General features: G+C 35.9%; 4 protein-coding genes across 12 annotated transcripts in view; 2 read left to right on the forward strand and 2 right to left on the reverse strand.

The window, feature by feature from the left end:
• LOC108750040 overlaps positions 1-2,894 on the reverse strand; it is a 46,869-nt gene extending 43,975 nt beyond the window's left edge. For all 7 annotated transcript variants that reach the window (XM_018489227.1, XM_018489230.1, XM_018489228.1 and 4 more), the window contains exons 1-2: positions 2,620-2,894; positions 111-1,147 (exon numbers count right to left, since the gene is read on the reverse strand). In XM_018489227.1, coding sequence (XP_018344729.1) covers positions 111-1,147; positions 2,620-2,712 — 1,130 coding nt within the window. In that variant the 5' untranslated portion in view covers positions 2,713-2,894. The remainder of the gene's footprint in view (positions 1-110; positions 1,148-2,619) is intronic.
• A 1,071-nt stretch (positions 2,895-3,965) lies between these two features.
• LOC108750032 (calreticulin) lies at positions 3,966-8,931 on the forward strand. The gene is made up of 8 exons (XM_018489212.1): positions 3,966-4,158; positions 5,875-5,979; positions 6,063-6,266; positions 6,637-6,788; positions 7,189-7,455; positions 7,545-7,781; positions 7,925-8,062; positions 8,264-8,931. The coding sequence occupies exons 1-8, from the start codon at positions 4,074-4,076 to the stop codon at positions 8,279-8,281; spliced, it is 1,206 nt and encodes a 401-aa protein (XP_018344714.1). The 5' UTR covers positions 3,966-4,073; the 3' UTR covers positions 8,282-8,931.
• A 404-nt stretch (positions 8,932-9,335) lies between these two features.
• LOC108750031 (E3 ubiquitin-protein ligase TRIM23-like) lies at positions 9,336-13,610 on the reverse strand. 2 transcript variants are annotated; one of them, XR_001939408.1, is made up of 7 exons: positions 13,208-13,580; positions 12,316-12,876; positions 11,910-12,018; positions 11,351-11,724; positions 10,214-10,582; positions 9,668-9,934; positions 9,336-9,403 (listed from the first exon to the last, which is right to left on the reverse strand). XR_001939408.1 is itself a non-coding variant. In XM_018489210.1 (7 exons), exons 2-7 carry the CDS (start codon positions 13,274-13,276, stop codon positions 9,776-9,778), a joined length of 1,641 nt encoding a protein of 546 aa, XP_018344712.1. In that variant the 5' UTR covers positions 13,277-13,340; positions 13,529-13,610; the 3' UTR covers positions 9,336-9,775. The 2 variants fall into 2 exon arrangements, 1 of the variants encoding a protein (XP_018344712.1); XM_018489210.1 differs by having other exon boundaries at positions 9,336-9,934; positions 13,208-13,340; positions 13,529-13,610.
• Positions 13,611-13,627: 17 nt separating this feature from the next.
• Positions 13,628-14,786, forward strand: LOC108750033 (U11/U12 small nuclear ribonucleoprotein 25 kDa protein). 2 transcript variants are annotated; one of them, XM_018489214.1, is made up of 3 exons: positions 13,628-13,667; positions 14,136-14,440; positions 14,535-14,786. In XM_018489214.1, exons 2-3 carry the CDS (start codon positions 14,162-14,164, stop codon positions 14,784-14,786), a joined length of 531 nt encoding a protein of 176 aa, XP_018344716.1. In that variant the 5' UTR covers positions 13,628-13,667; positions 14,136-14,161. The 2 variants fall into 2 exon arrangements, with proteins under 2 accessions (XP_018344716.1, XP_018344715.1); XM_018489213.1 differs by lacking the exon at positions 13,628-13,667 and adding an exon at positions 14,024-14,059.
• Positions 14,787-14,817: the final 31 nt, after the last annotated feature.

Consider the following 14,817-nt stretch of genomic DNA (forward strand, 5'->3'; position numbering starts at 1 on the left):
TTCTTCCTCGTCCGTAATGACATTTCTCTCTATCTACCTATCTATATATATATATATATATATCTTTTTTTAAATATAAAATAATTTATAATAATAGTGTATTGAATTACCTGTACTCCTCAATACTGTCCTGATAAGATCTATATTCCGCAATGTCCATTTTTTTCGTCCCAGATCCCACTCCATTAATTTGCATCTTTTTCTTTCCATTAATCATTTCCTCGCGCTGCGATCGAATGCTCGAGCTGGAAATGTCCTCGAAGGTATCGTTTGCATATCCGTTTTCAGCTAAACTTTTCGAACTATTGAAAACCGTCACGGAAGCGTTTTTGTCTGTTACATGCTTAGAACTGTCGGAAACGTCGATGGAGTCTTCAATTTTAGTCACAAAGCTTTCTTCAACGTGGGAAAGTTCCGAAATAATTTCACTGCCGTTCTCCATCGTACCGATCGACTCCTCGACAACGCTATCATCACGTAGAAATTCCGAATCCTTAAGATTATCTTGACCTCTCTTAGAATTTATCTTTTTCGACGTTTCTGTCATCGTTTTGACATCAATAAAATGCTTTTTTTGGTTGAGACGTATCCTGGAAGTCTCGTTCGATTTTCCAGACAATCTTAGTCGCTTCGAAATTGAATTATCAGATGACGCTTTCCCTCTCGAGATTTCGGATGATTTACTAAACTCTTTTCCTCCCTCGGACTTCACAGTGATTTTTGTTCTCTCCAAACGTCCGGAAGATCGTCCGCTGGCCGTGAAAGAGTTTCGCCGCGATGTTTTCGAGCGCGAGAGTGATTTTGACGGAATTACCGAGTCATCGAGCACGCTTTCAATCAAACTGCTCTCTTGAATCGTCATTGGGTCCGAGATAAGACTTTCTTGCTTTCTTGCGGAACGCGACGATTTATCATCTGGTGACGCATCTTCAAGATCGATCTCGGCGGCTTCTTCGGGAAGTTTTGCGCTCACTTTGTCTGGTGTCGATATTTCATTTTTCGACGAAAGTTTCGCTTCCTCCGCGTGTCCTTCAAATCGAGTATCCGGCATTTTTATATCGAGCTTGAGCTTTGTGATTTTCCTTGGTGATTCCTTTGAACTGTCCAAAGGAACCATTGAAACGCTGCTTATCGAGCTGTCCATATCCTGGAATTACAAAATAAATTAATGTTGTAATATTCTTAATTTCTCAAAAAGAATTTAACTTCTGCAGAACGACTAACACTAATATTATCTCAATATTATAATTTCCTACTTAACAGTGTAACCCAATGAGAAATGACAATGGAACGATGTCAAATCAATTTAATATCCATTGTCATTTCCTACTGGGAACTGTTATGTACAATATGTATTGTATCACATTTGTTGAGTGGGAAATTATATTGGGCACGTTCGAAACGGCAATCCAACCAATCATGTTTAATTACTTGGTGAATAGAGATATTTGTTTGGTGAATAGGCTAGCCGCTTTGTCGACTTGAACGCATCCATTGACTTACCCATTTCTACCAATAATGTAGATTAACTTTAATCTCGGTTCAACTTACTTTTCGTCTTTGTCTAGTTCTAAAGTTTAGAAAAAGACGAAGAGTAAGTTGAACCGAGATTAAAGTTAATCTACATTGGTGAAAGTGTACATTAATAAGCGCGTTCAAGTCAACAAAGCGGCTAGCCTACTCATCAAACAAATAAATATAATTGTTCTTTATAGATCCAACCAATCACATTCAATCGCTCGGCGAGCAGTCTAACTGCTTTATCTTGACGCTTGCATACGTACAATGTTAGGGTATATCCATACAAACTTGCATAGCCGCATAAACGTATGCATAAAGAAAATTATCCAATCGCATTTCTCTTATAAAGACGCACGTAAAATGTGATTGAATAATTTTATTTCGTTATGCATACGTTTATGCGGTTATGCAAATTTGTGTGGATATATCCTTACTGTTAGTTAATTTGTGTGCTGCAAGCTGTAATCACAATAGAAAATTTCCTGCTGGAAAGAAAAGAAAGAAAGATGAACTAGTTCAAGCAAAAGTTCAGCTAAACAGAACAGCCTAATATCTAAAATAGAATTATAAATGATGAATGTATTATACACACAAAAATAAAAATACGAGGGTCGTTCGAGAAGTTTTGAGCCTCAACATGAAGATGGCATTATTCGTCAAAATCATTCTGGTACTACAATTGTATGTGTTTTGCAAGATACCTGTGAAAATTGCAGCCATTCAGCAGCATTTTCATGTTGAAGCTCAAAACTTTTCAAACGACCCTCTTGTATATATCACATTTTATAAAAATAAAGAATAAATTGAAAGAATCGCAGTATTATTAGTAATTTTAATTCACACAAATTTCAAATTTGAGAACAAACCTAAGCAGAACAAGTCATTATGATATTAAAATGATGTTAAAATGACTCTAAAATAATCATTAAAAGTCATTTTTCAGTCATTTCCGATTTATTTGAATGTCGTTTTGACGTTATTATGACTTGTTGTTCTGCTGTTGGGAATTATAATTTTAATATTAATTTTTAACATTAGAAAATTTCTTTTTATGAATTTCTATCGGCTCCTCCTTTTTTTTGTTTCCTGAATATTTACCTCTTTCCATTTCTGCTCCTTGCTTTTTATCTTGTATTTCTCCTCGATCTCTTTCAGACGCGCCAGCGCGGCGTTTGCTTTTGAGAAGAGCATTTCTTTCTCTCTTTTTTTTTAGATCCGATTGTTCTAAATTTATTTAAAAATTCTGTGCTCGACTTTATGTATGTGCACCACTTGTAAATTTCAATTATCCACAAAGTAATGAAAGACGAGTATCTTGATTTTGAAGTGAGTCACGGTAACTTATTCTATTCGTTCTCGCCATGACAAGTTTGCTTTCTCGTTGTCATGGAAACGATGTGGGACATCACAAGAAATCGATGGCCATCGAGAGTCATTAGAAGAGACTCATTGAATGTAAAATGTATAGTATTTACAGGTAACTTTATCGCGCTTGGGAAATATAAATGAAATTTTGATAACAATCATTTAATTATATTTTTATAATTTAAATATTTATGAATAAGAAAATAGCATGGCAGTTTAAAATATTCTGTTGATTCTTTTGTCAATATAACTCTTTTATCAATATATAAGTAATATTATTCGCGTGTTATATTAATTATATTGTTTACACTAAAACTTAGATAATTCTAATTTGTGATTACAACTAATTGAATGCAAGTTCCTTCCCAAGCAGAACAACCACAATTATGATATTAAAATAATGTCAAAATGACCTCAAAATGACCATTAAAAATCATTTTTCAATCATTTCCGATTCATTTTAATATCATTTTGATGTTATCGTGACTTGTTGTTCTGCTTGAGTTTTCATTCTGACAAATATAAAATTCAATTGACTTTTGCACAAGTTGAGAATAATAAAATATATCATTAAATTAATTATAATTAATGAAATCAATAATTGATCATAATCAATTATTCTTCTTAATTAATAATTTATAAATAAAATCATTAATCCGAGTACAAAATACTTACATTAACTTTGACTCAGAATACACTTGTGTGAAACTCGAAAGCAAAAAACCTATCAAGAATTAAGAAAGAAAGAAAACTGTGAGATTTACTTTTTTCAAAAGAAATTACGAAGTTCTTTCAAAAATCGCGCGCATTTTACCGCCAATCTGCGGCTTCCGTTATATCGGGCGATTCCGTCTAAATTCGGCTGTTCCCGCTTTCCGCGTACTGCCGTATCGACGATAGATAAGCGGCCGCGATAAATCGCGTGACGCAAAGGTTGCGCGTGGTGCGGCGTGGTGAACGGCGCCGGCGACTGCCACGGCGCGGCGCACCGCTGGTTAAGCGTGGTCGGTGCTGATTGGCTGCCGCGTCATCCGCCAATCGGCGCCCTCCATCTGTCTACCTCGACGGCCGTAAACTCGCCAACCACGTCCGCGGAGCGAGCATTATCGGCCAGTTCGTCGTGGTGGCAGGTGCTTTTTTTCGTCGTCGATCATCTCGGACTCACGTCGTTCTGTCGGCGTCCGAAAATGCGAGCCTCCTGCGCGTTCGTCGTACTCTTGGCAATTGCCGTGGCCACGGCGGAGGTGTATCTCGACGAGAAGTTCAACGATGGTGAGTAAAAAATCAATTAAATTTGTCGATCACAAAGACTATCCGGCCCGGCTCGGCGGCGAACAACCGTTTGGGTGGTGGTGGTGATGGTGATGGTGGGCTTCTCCCTTTGCCACGAAGACCATCGTTGCCAATCTCGCGGATCGTCGCGAAGAACCACACCCTCGATTATTCGCCGTCACGCGTGTTTCCCATTGGGAGAATAACACCGCGAAGAAACGACGACGAAAACGTCGTCTTCGTGGGCGAAAGGATGTGAGCACGGGTACGGCGATCTCTCTTTGATAACCGCACGCCCTGCTGCGCTCGGGTGGCCCGTTCCATCTCGCCGGCCGACGTCGCCGTATCTTCCGCGGGAGATCGTCAGTTAACACGACGGGAAATTGTTAAGAACCGTATCGTGACACATCGTGTTTCCGCATTTCAAGCCGTATCGGCCATATGTGCCTCTCGGCAAGGATGGGAGAGGGAGAGAAATGGAAAAAGAAAGAGTGGAAGGACGAGAGAGGAGCATCGTGAAAGATCGAGTGAGCGACACGCAGACGGAACATCGGAAGTCGCTTCTCATGGCAGTCGCAGCCGCGCGGCATCTTGCGATTTGCCCGCCGCCGCCGCCGCGCTGTCGCACGGCCGACATGACGCCGCACAGATCGATCCGTCGATCTGTAACGTAAGCTCGAGACTCCGGCGATGCTCCGCGCGATGATCTGAGGCGAGAACTCCGACGTGGCCGGAGTAAACGGCCTCCACACAGGTCCGTTTGCGTCATCACGTATAACTCTCGACGCTCTTTCCTGTGCGCCTCCATTCCGTTTTCTTCTCTGTCTCTCTCGTGCGGAATCCACCGCGCCTGTGGTTGTCTCGCTTCGAGTATAGAGTGTACTCGACGAACGGATCTTGTCGTCGGATGTTATCCCGTTAAATACAGGATTTTAAGCGAGCATCAGCGTCCCTCCTACCGCTCCTTCAAGCTCGTATCATTTTTAAAGTATGCAAAGTATAAAAAGATACGATGGACCTTCAGTCTCTTTTTTTGTAGCTCGATTTCTTTTTTTTTTTTTTTTTGCGTGTCGAGTGGACGTGGAGGTAGTCGGGACTGGATGGAAGAAAAGAATTGCAAGGGAAACAGATCTCTTATGTTTGTCGATGACAATGGAAGGGCGATAATTAGACTTCATTCCTCCTTGTTTCTTGCATATTGAATTATCATTGAAATTAAGTATGCCGACGAGGAAGTATTGTATTATCTTTTTGCCTCTCGATGGCCGTTACCTTCTTAATATTTTTAACCGGTTCTCTTCCCCCCCTCCTTGTTCATCCTTCCTGTTCGGGAACGCGATATAAGTTATCTGTAATCACGTTGCTGTTTAATATTTATTGCTTCTCTGATAAATTGAGATTCTAGGAAATACATAATTTTTTTGTTTTTAAGTGAAAATCGAAAAATATAGCTTGTAAATATATTACAATTTTTTCAATAAATTTTTTTAAATGGGTTTTTATTTCTCTCATTACTGATTTTCAAATCTCAAATTTAATACGTGATTAAGTAAATTTATTCAAATGAATAAAACAAAGTAAATTAAAATACATAAGTTTCAATGTACATAATATATATATTTTATGTATTTTAAATGAATTGGATATTTATAGTTAATAAAATATTCATTAAAAATCGTTATATATAAATTTACAAAGAGATTGTCAATATTTCAGATTCCTGGGAAAAGAATTGGGTTTATTCCGAGCATCCTGGTAAGGAATTCGGAAAATTTGTTTTAAGCTATGGAAAGTTCTGGAACGATCAAGAAAATGATAAAGGTATTTAAAAGGAATACAGATAATTTATTTTGAAATATAAAATTTACTTATATAACGAGTCCATTTTGACAAATTATTTTCAGGTATCCAGACGTCGCAAGACGCAAGGTTTTACGCTCTCAGTAAGAAATTTACTCCATTTAGTAATAAGGATAAAACCCTTGTTATTCAATTTACTGTAAAGCATGAACAGAACATTGACTGCGGAGGTGGATATGTTAAAGTATTTGACTGTTCTCTCGATCAGAAAGATATGCATGGTGAAAGTCCTTATCAGATTATGTTTGGTAAGTTTTCTTATCTCAGAATATATTATTGATAGCAAATAATAAATTAGCCCGAGCCTAAGAGTCACTGGTCATACCAGTGTATGATAAGTGCTATAGGAACTCGGAGAGAAATACTCTTTCATTATGCCCTGTAATAAGTACAATACATATTACAGGTACCAGAAAAGATACATTCATTAAAGAAGCTAATTAGCTTAGATAAAGTTCGTCAAATTATCTTGCTTGTTTTGTGTAAAAGTGACTTCATATCATCAATTTAGAAATTATAACATGCAAAATGATTACATAAAATTTAAATATATATAATATATATTTATTTTTTATTATTTATCGATTTCAACTCAATGATATCCTTATTTCTATGTAGGACCGGATATCTGTGGACCTGGAACCAAAAAGGTTCATGTCATCTTTAGCTACAAAGGAAAGAATCTTCTAATCAACAAAGATATCCGTTGCAAAGATGACATTTACACGCATTTGTACACTCTGATTGTCAAACCTGATAACACCTACCAGGTAAATATGCGCTATGTTCATGTAAAATTATAACCATTGTAAGCTATATAGAAAAATTTAAGATGTAAGTAGTAAGGAAATCAACATGTTGAATTTGTTACTGCTTACGTTATAACGGTCTCTGCTGTGATTAGTCACTTCGCTTCCTGCTTACGTTTTACTGTTTAAATTTTTTTTATATCATAGCCTTAAATATTATCGAGCCTAGAGTCACATGTTCTCACTGATTGCCGTGGAGAATAGGTGCTACAGGATCTCGTAGAACGAAGATTATCTTGCTTGTTAATGTATAGAGGAGGTACCACTCGCTATACGCATCCAGCAAAGATCAACACATCAATAATATAATTAAATGAAAGTTTATCTGATTTGATGACTCTTCAACAAAATTATTTTTCAGGTACTTATTGATAACGAAGAAGTTGAATCTGGCGAATTAGAGGCAGATTGGAGCTTCCTTCCTCCGAAAAAGATTAAGGATCCATCTCAAACCAAGCCCGCTGACTGGGACGACAAACCCAGCATCGACGATCCCAATGATAAGAAGCCTGAAGATTGGGACAAGCCCGAGCACATTCCTGATCCTGAAGCAACTAAACCCGAAGATTGGGATGATGAAATGGACGGCGAATGGGAAGCGCCCATGATCGACAATCCCGATTATAAGGTTTGTATGCTGAAATTGATATGCATTCAGAGGTTTATCGGGTATTTTCCTTATCTGTCATTATTCTTAAAATTTATATAATTTTTCAGGGTGAATGGAAACCAAAACAAATCGACAATCCAAACTACAAGGGACCGTGGATCCATCCTGAGATTGATAATCCCGAATACACGTCCGACCCTGAATTGTACAAACGCGATGAGATCTGCGCTATTGGTTTTGATCTATGGCAAGTTAAATCTGGTACCATTTTCGATAACGTTTTGATCACCGACGACCCGGAAGTCGCGCGCAAATTTGGAGAAGATGTCTGGAAACTCACTTTGGTAAGTACTTATTCATTATTATTAGCTGTTGCTTTTTATTTATTTGTTCAATTATTGATATGTATAATATGATCAACTCATCATAGATCTCTAAATTTTTAACAATAAATGAATTAGAAAATATTTTATCCTGTAAATCGTAGGAAGGTGAGAAGAAGATGAAAGAATCGCAGGACGAGGAGGAAAGGAAACGGCGAGATTTAGAAGCCAAGGAAAACGAAGATAACAAGGATGATGAGGACGATGAAGATGAGGAAGAGCACACTCACTCGGATAATGATGTAAGTATAACGATGCACCTGAATTTACGTTCTATTTTCAGATTTTACGATTAAACTTGCGCATGATGTTCATATTTTCTCTGATTTCTACTGACGAGAAAAAATTGGAATTCCTCGTTTCTGAGTTTAAACATTCCAATAGATTCTTTCGATTTTGTATGATCAATGATGTTAACTGCTTTGTTTCTTGTTTATTTACAGGCGCATGACGAATTGTAAATAAATGTGTCGCGTGTGGACGCAAACAGACTGTATTCCAGGAGCTACGTGGTCGCGACACGCACTAAATTTTCCCACAGGCACAAAATTGTAATCTAAAAACACACAATAGCAAAAGAGCAGGATAATACTCTTGTTACGTCGCCCGTCGTATTGTCCACAAGAACATCACATTGAATTCTGTTTTAAGCTTTTAAACCAAAAATCTCGCCCGGTTTTGCTAGTGTTTTTGGCCTTGGTATCATAGCGCCTAAAACATTTTTAGCCGCTCAAAAAACTTTGTATTCGAGTGAATTTATTGTCTTGAAATATTACACGCTTAGCTCAAGTGATCTACATTTCTGCAAAGTGTGTGCTGGAATACGGAAAGAACAGATATTAGAAAATAGAAGATACAAAAGGAGAAGTGTAGAGAAGAAAGAAACAAGAGAGTCGTCTAGCCCGTGTCCACCATCGGCGCAGCTCCACAAAAGACTCTAAGTTGTTCCGTTTTTGTTTGTCAAGTGTTTTTATATACATTAAAAGGTAATTGAGATGTAATTTAAATAACACGATGCTATATTATATATAATATATACATTATTTCAATTTCCGTACAATGTACGCGTAATTCAGAGGAAAAGAAAATCGCTCCAATTATTAAAAAAAAAGGCAAAACGTAAGAATGATAGATGTGTGCAAATGTGACTGAGTGATTACAATTGGTATGATTATGTATCAGAGGCAATCCAATAATCATGTAATAAAATAAATAAGACTTTTCTAGATGTGCTCAGGCGTTTATTTTCGTGAGGTCTCAAGCGCTCACCTCGATTGAACGCGAAACCCAGTCCTGTTGCTGATCCATTTTCATCATTTGTAGTAATGTGTACGAATCGATTGTGCAAATTGCTTCCAATTACCATTGTATATGTACAGATATGCATATATACGCTATTTTATTGTATCATGTTCGAGTATAATTAATCTTGTAATTCCATTTTTATATCGGAAAATAAACTGACATCATTTTTCTCCGAAATGACTATGTCGTCACTTATGAATTACTTTTTTCTTTTTTGGTATAGCGTGACTTAACAGAATAGATTTATCTTGCGGATTGACGAGCTAATAAAGGGAGATCTGCGATGATATAGTAGATTCATCATTCACACGTTGACATACTTATTGAGCGAATAAAAAAAAGATTTATATTATAAATAAAAAAAAGATTATATAAAGTATGATCGACGTCGAAATGTGTTGTGTGGTTGAGATATTATTTTTTAATATAATTCTCTGAATACGTGCGATATTCGAGTTTATTTTATGAGAACAGCTAGAAAACAAATCATTTTCAACGTCGACTGTACGTACAAATATTTATCTTGCATGATATCTATCTACCTATCTAACTTCAGTCTGCTTCGTACCATCTTAGCGTGGAAATCACAATTAATTAGCGTGTCTTCTCGGCTTTTTCCATATATAAATAATTTTATAAAGAAAAAAAATTTATACACATTGCGTCGAAAGCCAGTCAAGACCTTGCAACGTACCACTAGCATTGGTAACTAACGACGAGCCTTGAATATGCCATATTCTCGCACAACAAAGTTTATGCAAGCCAAGTATATCGACTAATTCCTCCACACTCGCACAGCCAGAAACGTCCTGTAAAAATATGAATTTGCTTGGAACTTACGCAATATCTTGTAAAGTAAATGAATTAGTTAGTGGGCAATTATTAGACAAAGTGATAAAAATTTTTAAATATTAAATTTTTAATGATATGTAAATACATTCGTTGTTTATAAAAATTTAGTAGGACGAATTTATTTAGAGTGGTATCATTAGAAGCTCAATATTTAAAACTTCTGTTATTTATTTTGCCCAATAATATAATTAATTTATCTTATATAAACATTTTAAAGATAGGAACGTTACATTTACCTGTTTATTAGCATATATTAAAAGTAGAGCATCCTTCAGTTCTCGTTCATAAAGTATTTTTGATAATTCCTTTCGTGCTTCTTCGAAGCGAGATCTATCGCTAGCGTCAACCACGAAAATAACAGCTTGCGTGTTATGATAGTAATGCTTCCACAATGGTCGAAACTTTTGATGACCGCTAACATCCCAGAGAGTAAATACGAGATTCATGTACTCCAAACTTTCAACGTTGAAGCCGATAGTGGGAATCGGTGGATTTGGCAGCGTGACGCCTCGCATAGCAGATAAAATACTTGTCTTTCCCGCACCATCCAGTCCAAGGATTACTACGCGCATATCGATCTTTGTTCCAATATGTATTCTGTTATCCTGTTATAAAATAAAGTGAAAACAAATGTGTATTAACTATATTAAAAAGATAAACATTAAACAAAATCATCTAATATTACTGTGAAAAATGTAAAAAAGCCCATCAAAGCTTACATCAGTTATTCGGATGCACAAAAATTCTTTATTTTTTGTGTCAATGTAACAAAACAAATACAATATACGTTTTAACCCTTCAATTCGGATCCTTATCAATATAAAATATAAATCGAAATTATATTTATGTAAATTTTATATTATTATCGTATAATGTAATAATTTTGATAATCATTGGGCTATTCATTACATAGCTAATTTGGCATTTGGATAAAGAAGAACTAATTGTCGGGAATTACCATTGGAATTTGCGTTAATTATATAATTTCGATTTATATTTTATGTTGATAAGGCTCCGAATTGAAGGGTTGAAACGTATATTTTATTTGTTTTGTTACATTCATGCGAAAAATAAAGAATTTTTGTGCATCCGAATAACTGATGTAGACTCTGATGAGCTTTTTTACATTTTTCACTGATAGATTCTTACGAGCCTCATTATATATATTTGTTTAATATTACTGATTATTTCCATTAGAAAAAATTAAAGTATTTAAAATGTTTAGAAAAACAAAGATTAATATATAAGTTTATTATAATTGCTTTATAATATCGCTCTAAGCTAGTTACTCAAAATTAATCCTACAATTGAAAGATAAATTAAGATATTATATAATTAATCCTATATATTTATAATGAAAATTATCTACGAACCCTGCTAAATATAATGGGAATGGAGGATTCAGGACTGAGAAAATCCGGTCCTAATTGCGCATAATGTTGCTGCTGTTGCTCCAACGTCGCCAGCACTTCCTTGACTTTTTCCGAGCTGCTCAGCAACTTCCAGTCTTCGGAATCGAGTATGCTTTCGCATTGGATACATACACCGGCCACTTGCGATCTCGTAGACGTGAGATCTTTCTGTTGTTGCCTCAGTGCGCAAAGTCTACCGCGAGTCTCTGTTTCGATGTACGCCATCGCTGTTTTCTCTTGTTCGGTCAAAACAGCACGTAATTCCTCGAAATGATATCGCACTCTCCTCCTCGCGTCTTCGATCGCCCAGCCTTCCAATTCTTCAATTACTATTTCTAAAAATATAAAAACATAAATTGAGAATAAATGAAACGATACAAATTAGAAATACAAATTAGAGAAACGTTTAAAAATATTGATTCTTGTTAAACAATTTTTACAAAAATTATTTTTTTCACGTTCTTTTTTTTAGTTGCTAACATTAGGTACAATTTTAAAAGAAAAAGATAAAGATAAATACCTATTTTATGTGCGGTATCTCTCATGCTTTCCATAAACTGCGTCATCTTCTGCAATGCCGCGATAATGGACTTCTTAATGTTTTCGGCTTCTTCCTCGATCAATACTGGCTATAATTTAAATTTAAAATATAGGTAAGATATTGAAATATCGGCATATAAAGAAGAAAATTACAGATGATGCTTTTAAGATTTCCATGGATTTTTTCTATATAGGAGCTGCATTTTATGAATTATCTCAGTGTCTAGATGCATTATTAGAATACTAAGATATATAGAGAGACTGCTTCTCATCTTGATCAAGTAAACTACAATGTTCACAAAACATTCTAATAATTGGCATTCTAATAATAAATCTAAACACAGAGATAATCTATACAGCTTCTGTATAATTACAGACGATACTACCTTGTGCGTACTATGTTTGCCATATTCTTTGCATAGGTAGCACATCAAGGAATTGTGACAGCCTTCCTGAGTACAAGTGAATTCGGCCACATCCGCTGTGTGTATTGGGCAGCGAGGCTTCTCGCGTGGCTTCTCTGACAGTGGTACGCGCCTGTGTTTGCCCAGGGTCTTGGCTGAATGTGTGATAGTGTCGCAAGCCTCACAGAGATGTGTGGCACAGACAGTACAGTAAAGAACTGCAGTATGTGCTTCATCCTCGTCGCACGATAGATTCGACTGAAGCCTCTCATGCTCCAACACCAGCGTTTTCTGACTGTTGGATTGCTCTAGTCGTTCAAGCAGCTCGATAAGCGCAAAGTTCTTCTTCAGACTGTAGATGCTGTTCTCGTGAATGGCGGTAGGTTGTCGATCAAAGGGACACAGCAGAAACTGCTGCTCCGACATGCAAGTCCTCAACCGCAGTAAGCACGAGTGACACACTGTGTGTCCACAGTGCAACAAACGTGGCACCTTTACACCGTCCACTGTGAAAACCTCCTCGCAAACTCGACATTCCAGAACCTATCAATATTTAAAATATAATCTTATAAACTTTTGTAATCAAATAAAATATTTAACTAAATCCCTACAATACATATAATTATTATGTTTGTAAATTACAGTGATTCTGAATGACTGTGATCAAATTCCAATTAATTCAATGGATTAATTAAATCATAAAAATAGTCACAGCAAAATTTCTAATAATATAGTTTATTTCAAATTTTCGTAATTATCCAATTAATATGAAAATTAATAATTCTATATCTATCTTAACAAACTACGGGTATCACTCATCAATCGGAGTTTGGTCCAAGTCACTTAATGCATTGTTTTCAAATTTGTGTCTCACATTTGATTTAGGCGCAGTTTTTAGCGAATGCTTCGTGTATTTACTCAGTCGATCCGCGTTCTCATCCATTGCGGAGATCAGTGGAGAATCTGACTGATTTTTCGTTCGTCCGTTCCTCGTCCAAGAAACCCAACTACAGTTTACGCGACAAAGGTTAACAGTAAAATCAGCTCTGGGCGTGAAAGTGCTTAAATTAATTTAAACTTGTTTAAATCATTAAACCAGGGTGAGATCGCGAAATGAGCGTAGCGACGCCGTATCTGTGCGCACGACATTGATGCGAGATGTTTTGCATTCTAATCTAAAATCCAACTTATTTACGGAAATCTTCCTTCGCTAAATCCACCTGTTTTGTCCCTCGTCTCTTTGAGATGTTTCTAGGGAATTTCTGTGGAAAACTGCCATTTAAATTTAGGTCGCCTGCCTCTTTCATGAAAAGCAATCCTCGGATGCTATATTTGTACGTTTTTGTTGCTTAGATTATTATTATTATTATTATTATTATTATTATTATTATTATTATTATTATTATTATTAGCTAACTTACTAAGAACGGCACCTTTTTAAAATAGTTTTGAAGCACATTGATAACGTAATTAATGAAAATTTGCCCTAAAATTCGCTAAGAACAAAAATATGTCCCAAACTAATTAAAAAAGTCTTGTTTTTAACAAGAGTTAGCTAATAATAATTTATCCCTAGAAAATAGAGTTTCCAATTGGTTCTCAACATTTTTCTGAATGGGAGTCAACTGGGATTACGCTTATAATTGAAAATCCGAAACAATTTTCAAATATTTATATGAAAATACGTAGAGAAATAAAAAAAGGAGAGCTTCAGAGATTAATATTTGTATGTAATTTCAATAATGCAAGGATTTTATAAATATCTATATAGCTCTTACGTTACAAATTACAAATCTGCTTAGGTTAATTTCCAAATAGAAATGACAACATGGACAGTGTCAAAGATTCAAAATTCAAACATGCGATGAAAGATGAAGAATCGTGCATCAAAGTTGAATTGAAGTCTGACACCACACGACCCAGTCATCAGGAATTAGTGAAACTAACCAAGGCAACTATAGACAGTCTTGTTGAGCATGAACCGTTACTCTCCGGATTACCTTCCGATGTCACGATAGAAGAACTTAAATCGCAGATCGCAGTTGCGCAAGGACAAGCCATAACTTTATTCTTAAATCGCGGAGAATTGCCAAAGCTCGCGGTGGTGGTAACAATTTGTTATTCGTACATGTTTCGTAATACAAACTTAAATTAATTATTGTTTTTATCGCTTCACTAACATACTCTTCGCTTCATTTCAGGTACCTCCACATAACACAACAGTGCTTGATTTGAAAAAGGCCATTAAAAGATACACAAATTTGTCTTTGAAGAGAGAGAACGTCAAGAAGAAGATAAGTTGGAAACACGTCTGGAAGAAATATCATCTTTGCTTTGGAGATATTAGACTTTCTAATGATAACGAAAATATTAAAGCTTATGGTATTACTAATAAGGTGGAATTACATTTTATAAAGAGACATAGGGAAAAGAATAAATTGATAAAAAGTTAGCAGTGTTTCTATATAAATTATTATTTATATT

The sequence above is a fragment of the Trachymyrmex septentrionalis genome, unplaced genomic scaffold (genome assembly GCF_001594115.1).
Source record: "Trachymyrmex septentrionalis isolate Tsep2-gDNA-1 unplaced genomic scaffold, Tsep1.0 scaffold32, whole genome shotgun sequence".
Lineage (NCBI taxonomy): Eukaryota > Metazoa > Arthropoda > Insecta > Hymenoptera > Formicidae > Trachymyrmex > Trachymyrmex septentrionalis.

Excerpts from the sequence above, each read along its gene's own strand:
- LOC108750032 (XM_018489212.1), top strand. The coding sequence starts at position 4,074 with ATGCGAGCCTCCTGCGCGTTCGTCGTACTCTTGGCAATTGCCGTGGCC. Across the intron at positions 6,267-6,636 it reads TCCTTATCAGATTATGTTTG|GACCGGATATCTGTGGACCT; the intron begins GTAAGTTTTCTT and ends ATTTCTATGTAG. Across the intron at positions 6,789-7,188 it reads AACCTGATAACACCTACCAG|GTACTTATTGATAACGAAGA; the intron begins GTAAATATGCGC and ends ATTATTTTTCAG.
- LOC108750033 (XM_018489214.1), top strand. The coding sequence starts at position 14,162 with ATGGACAGTGTCAAAGATTCAAAATTCAAACATGCGATGAAAGATGAA. Across the intron at positions 14,441-14,534 it reads TGCCAAAGCTCGCGGTGGTG|GTACCTCCACATAACACAAC; the intron begins GTAACAATTTGT and ends GCTTCATTTCAG.
- LOC108750031 (XM_018489210.1), bottom strand. The coding sequence starts at position 13,276 with ATGGATGAGAACGCGGATCGACTGAGTAAATACACGAAGCATTCGCTA. Across the intron at positions 12,019-12,315 it reads GCAAACATAGTACGCACAAG|CCAGTATTGATCGAGGAAGA; the intron begins GTAGTATCGTCT and ends TTTAAATTATAG. Across the intron at positions 9,935-10,213 it reads TAATATATGCTAATAAACAG|GACGTTTCTGGCTGTGCGAG; the intron begins GTAAATGTAACG and ends ATATTTTTACAG.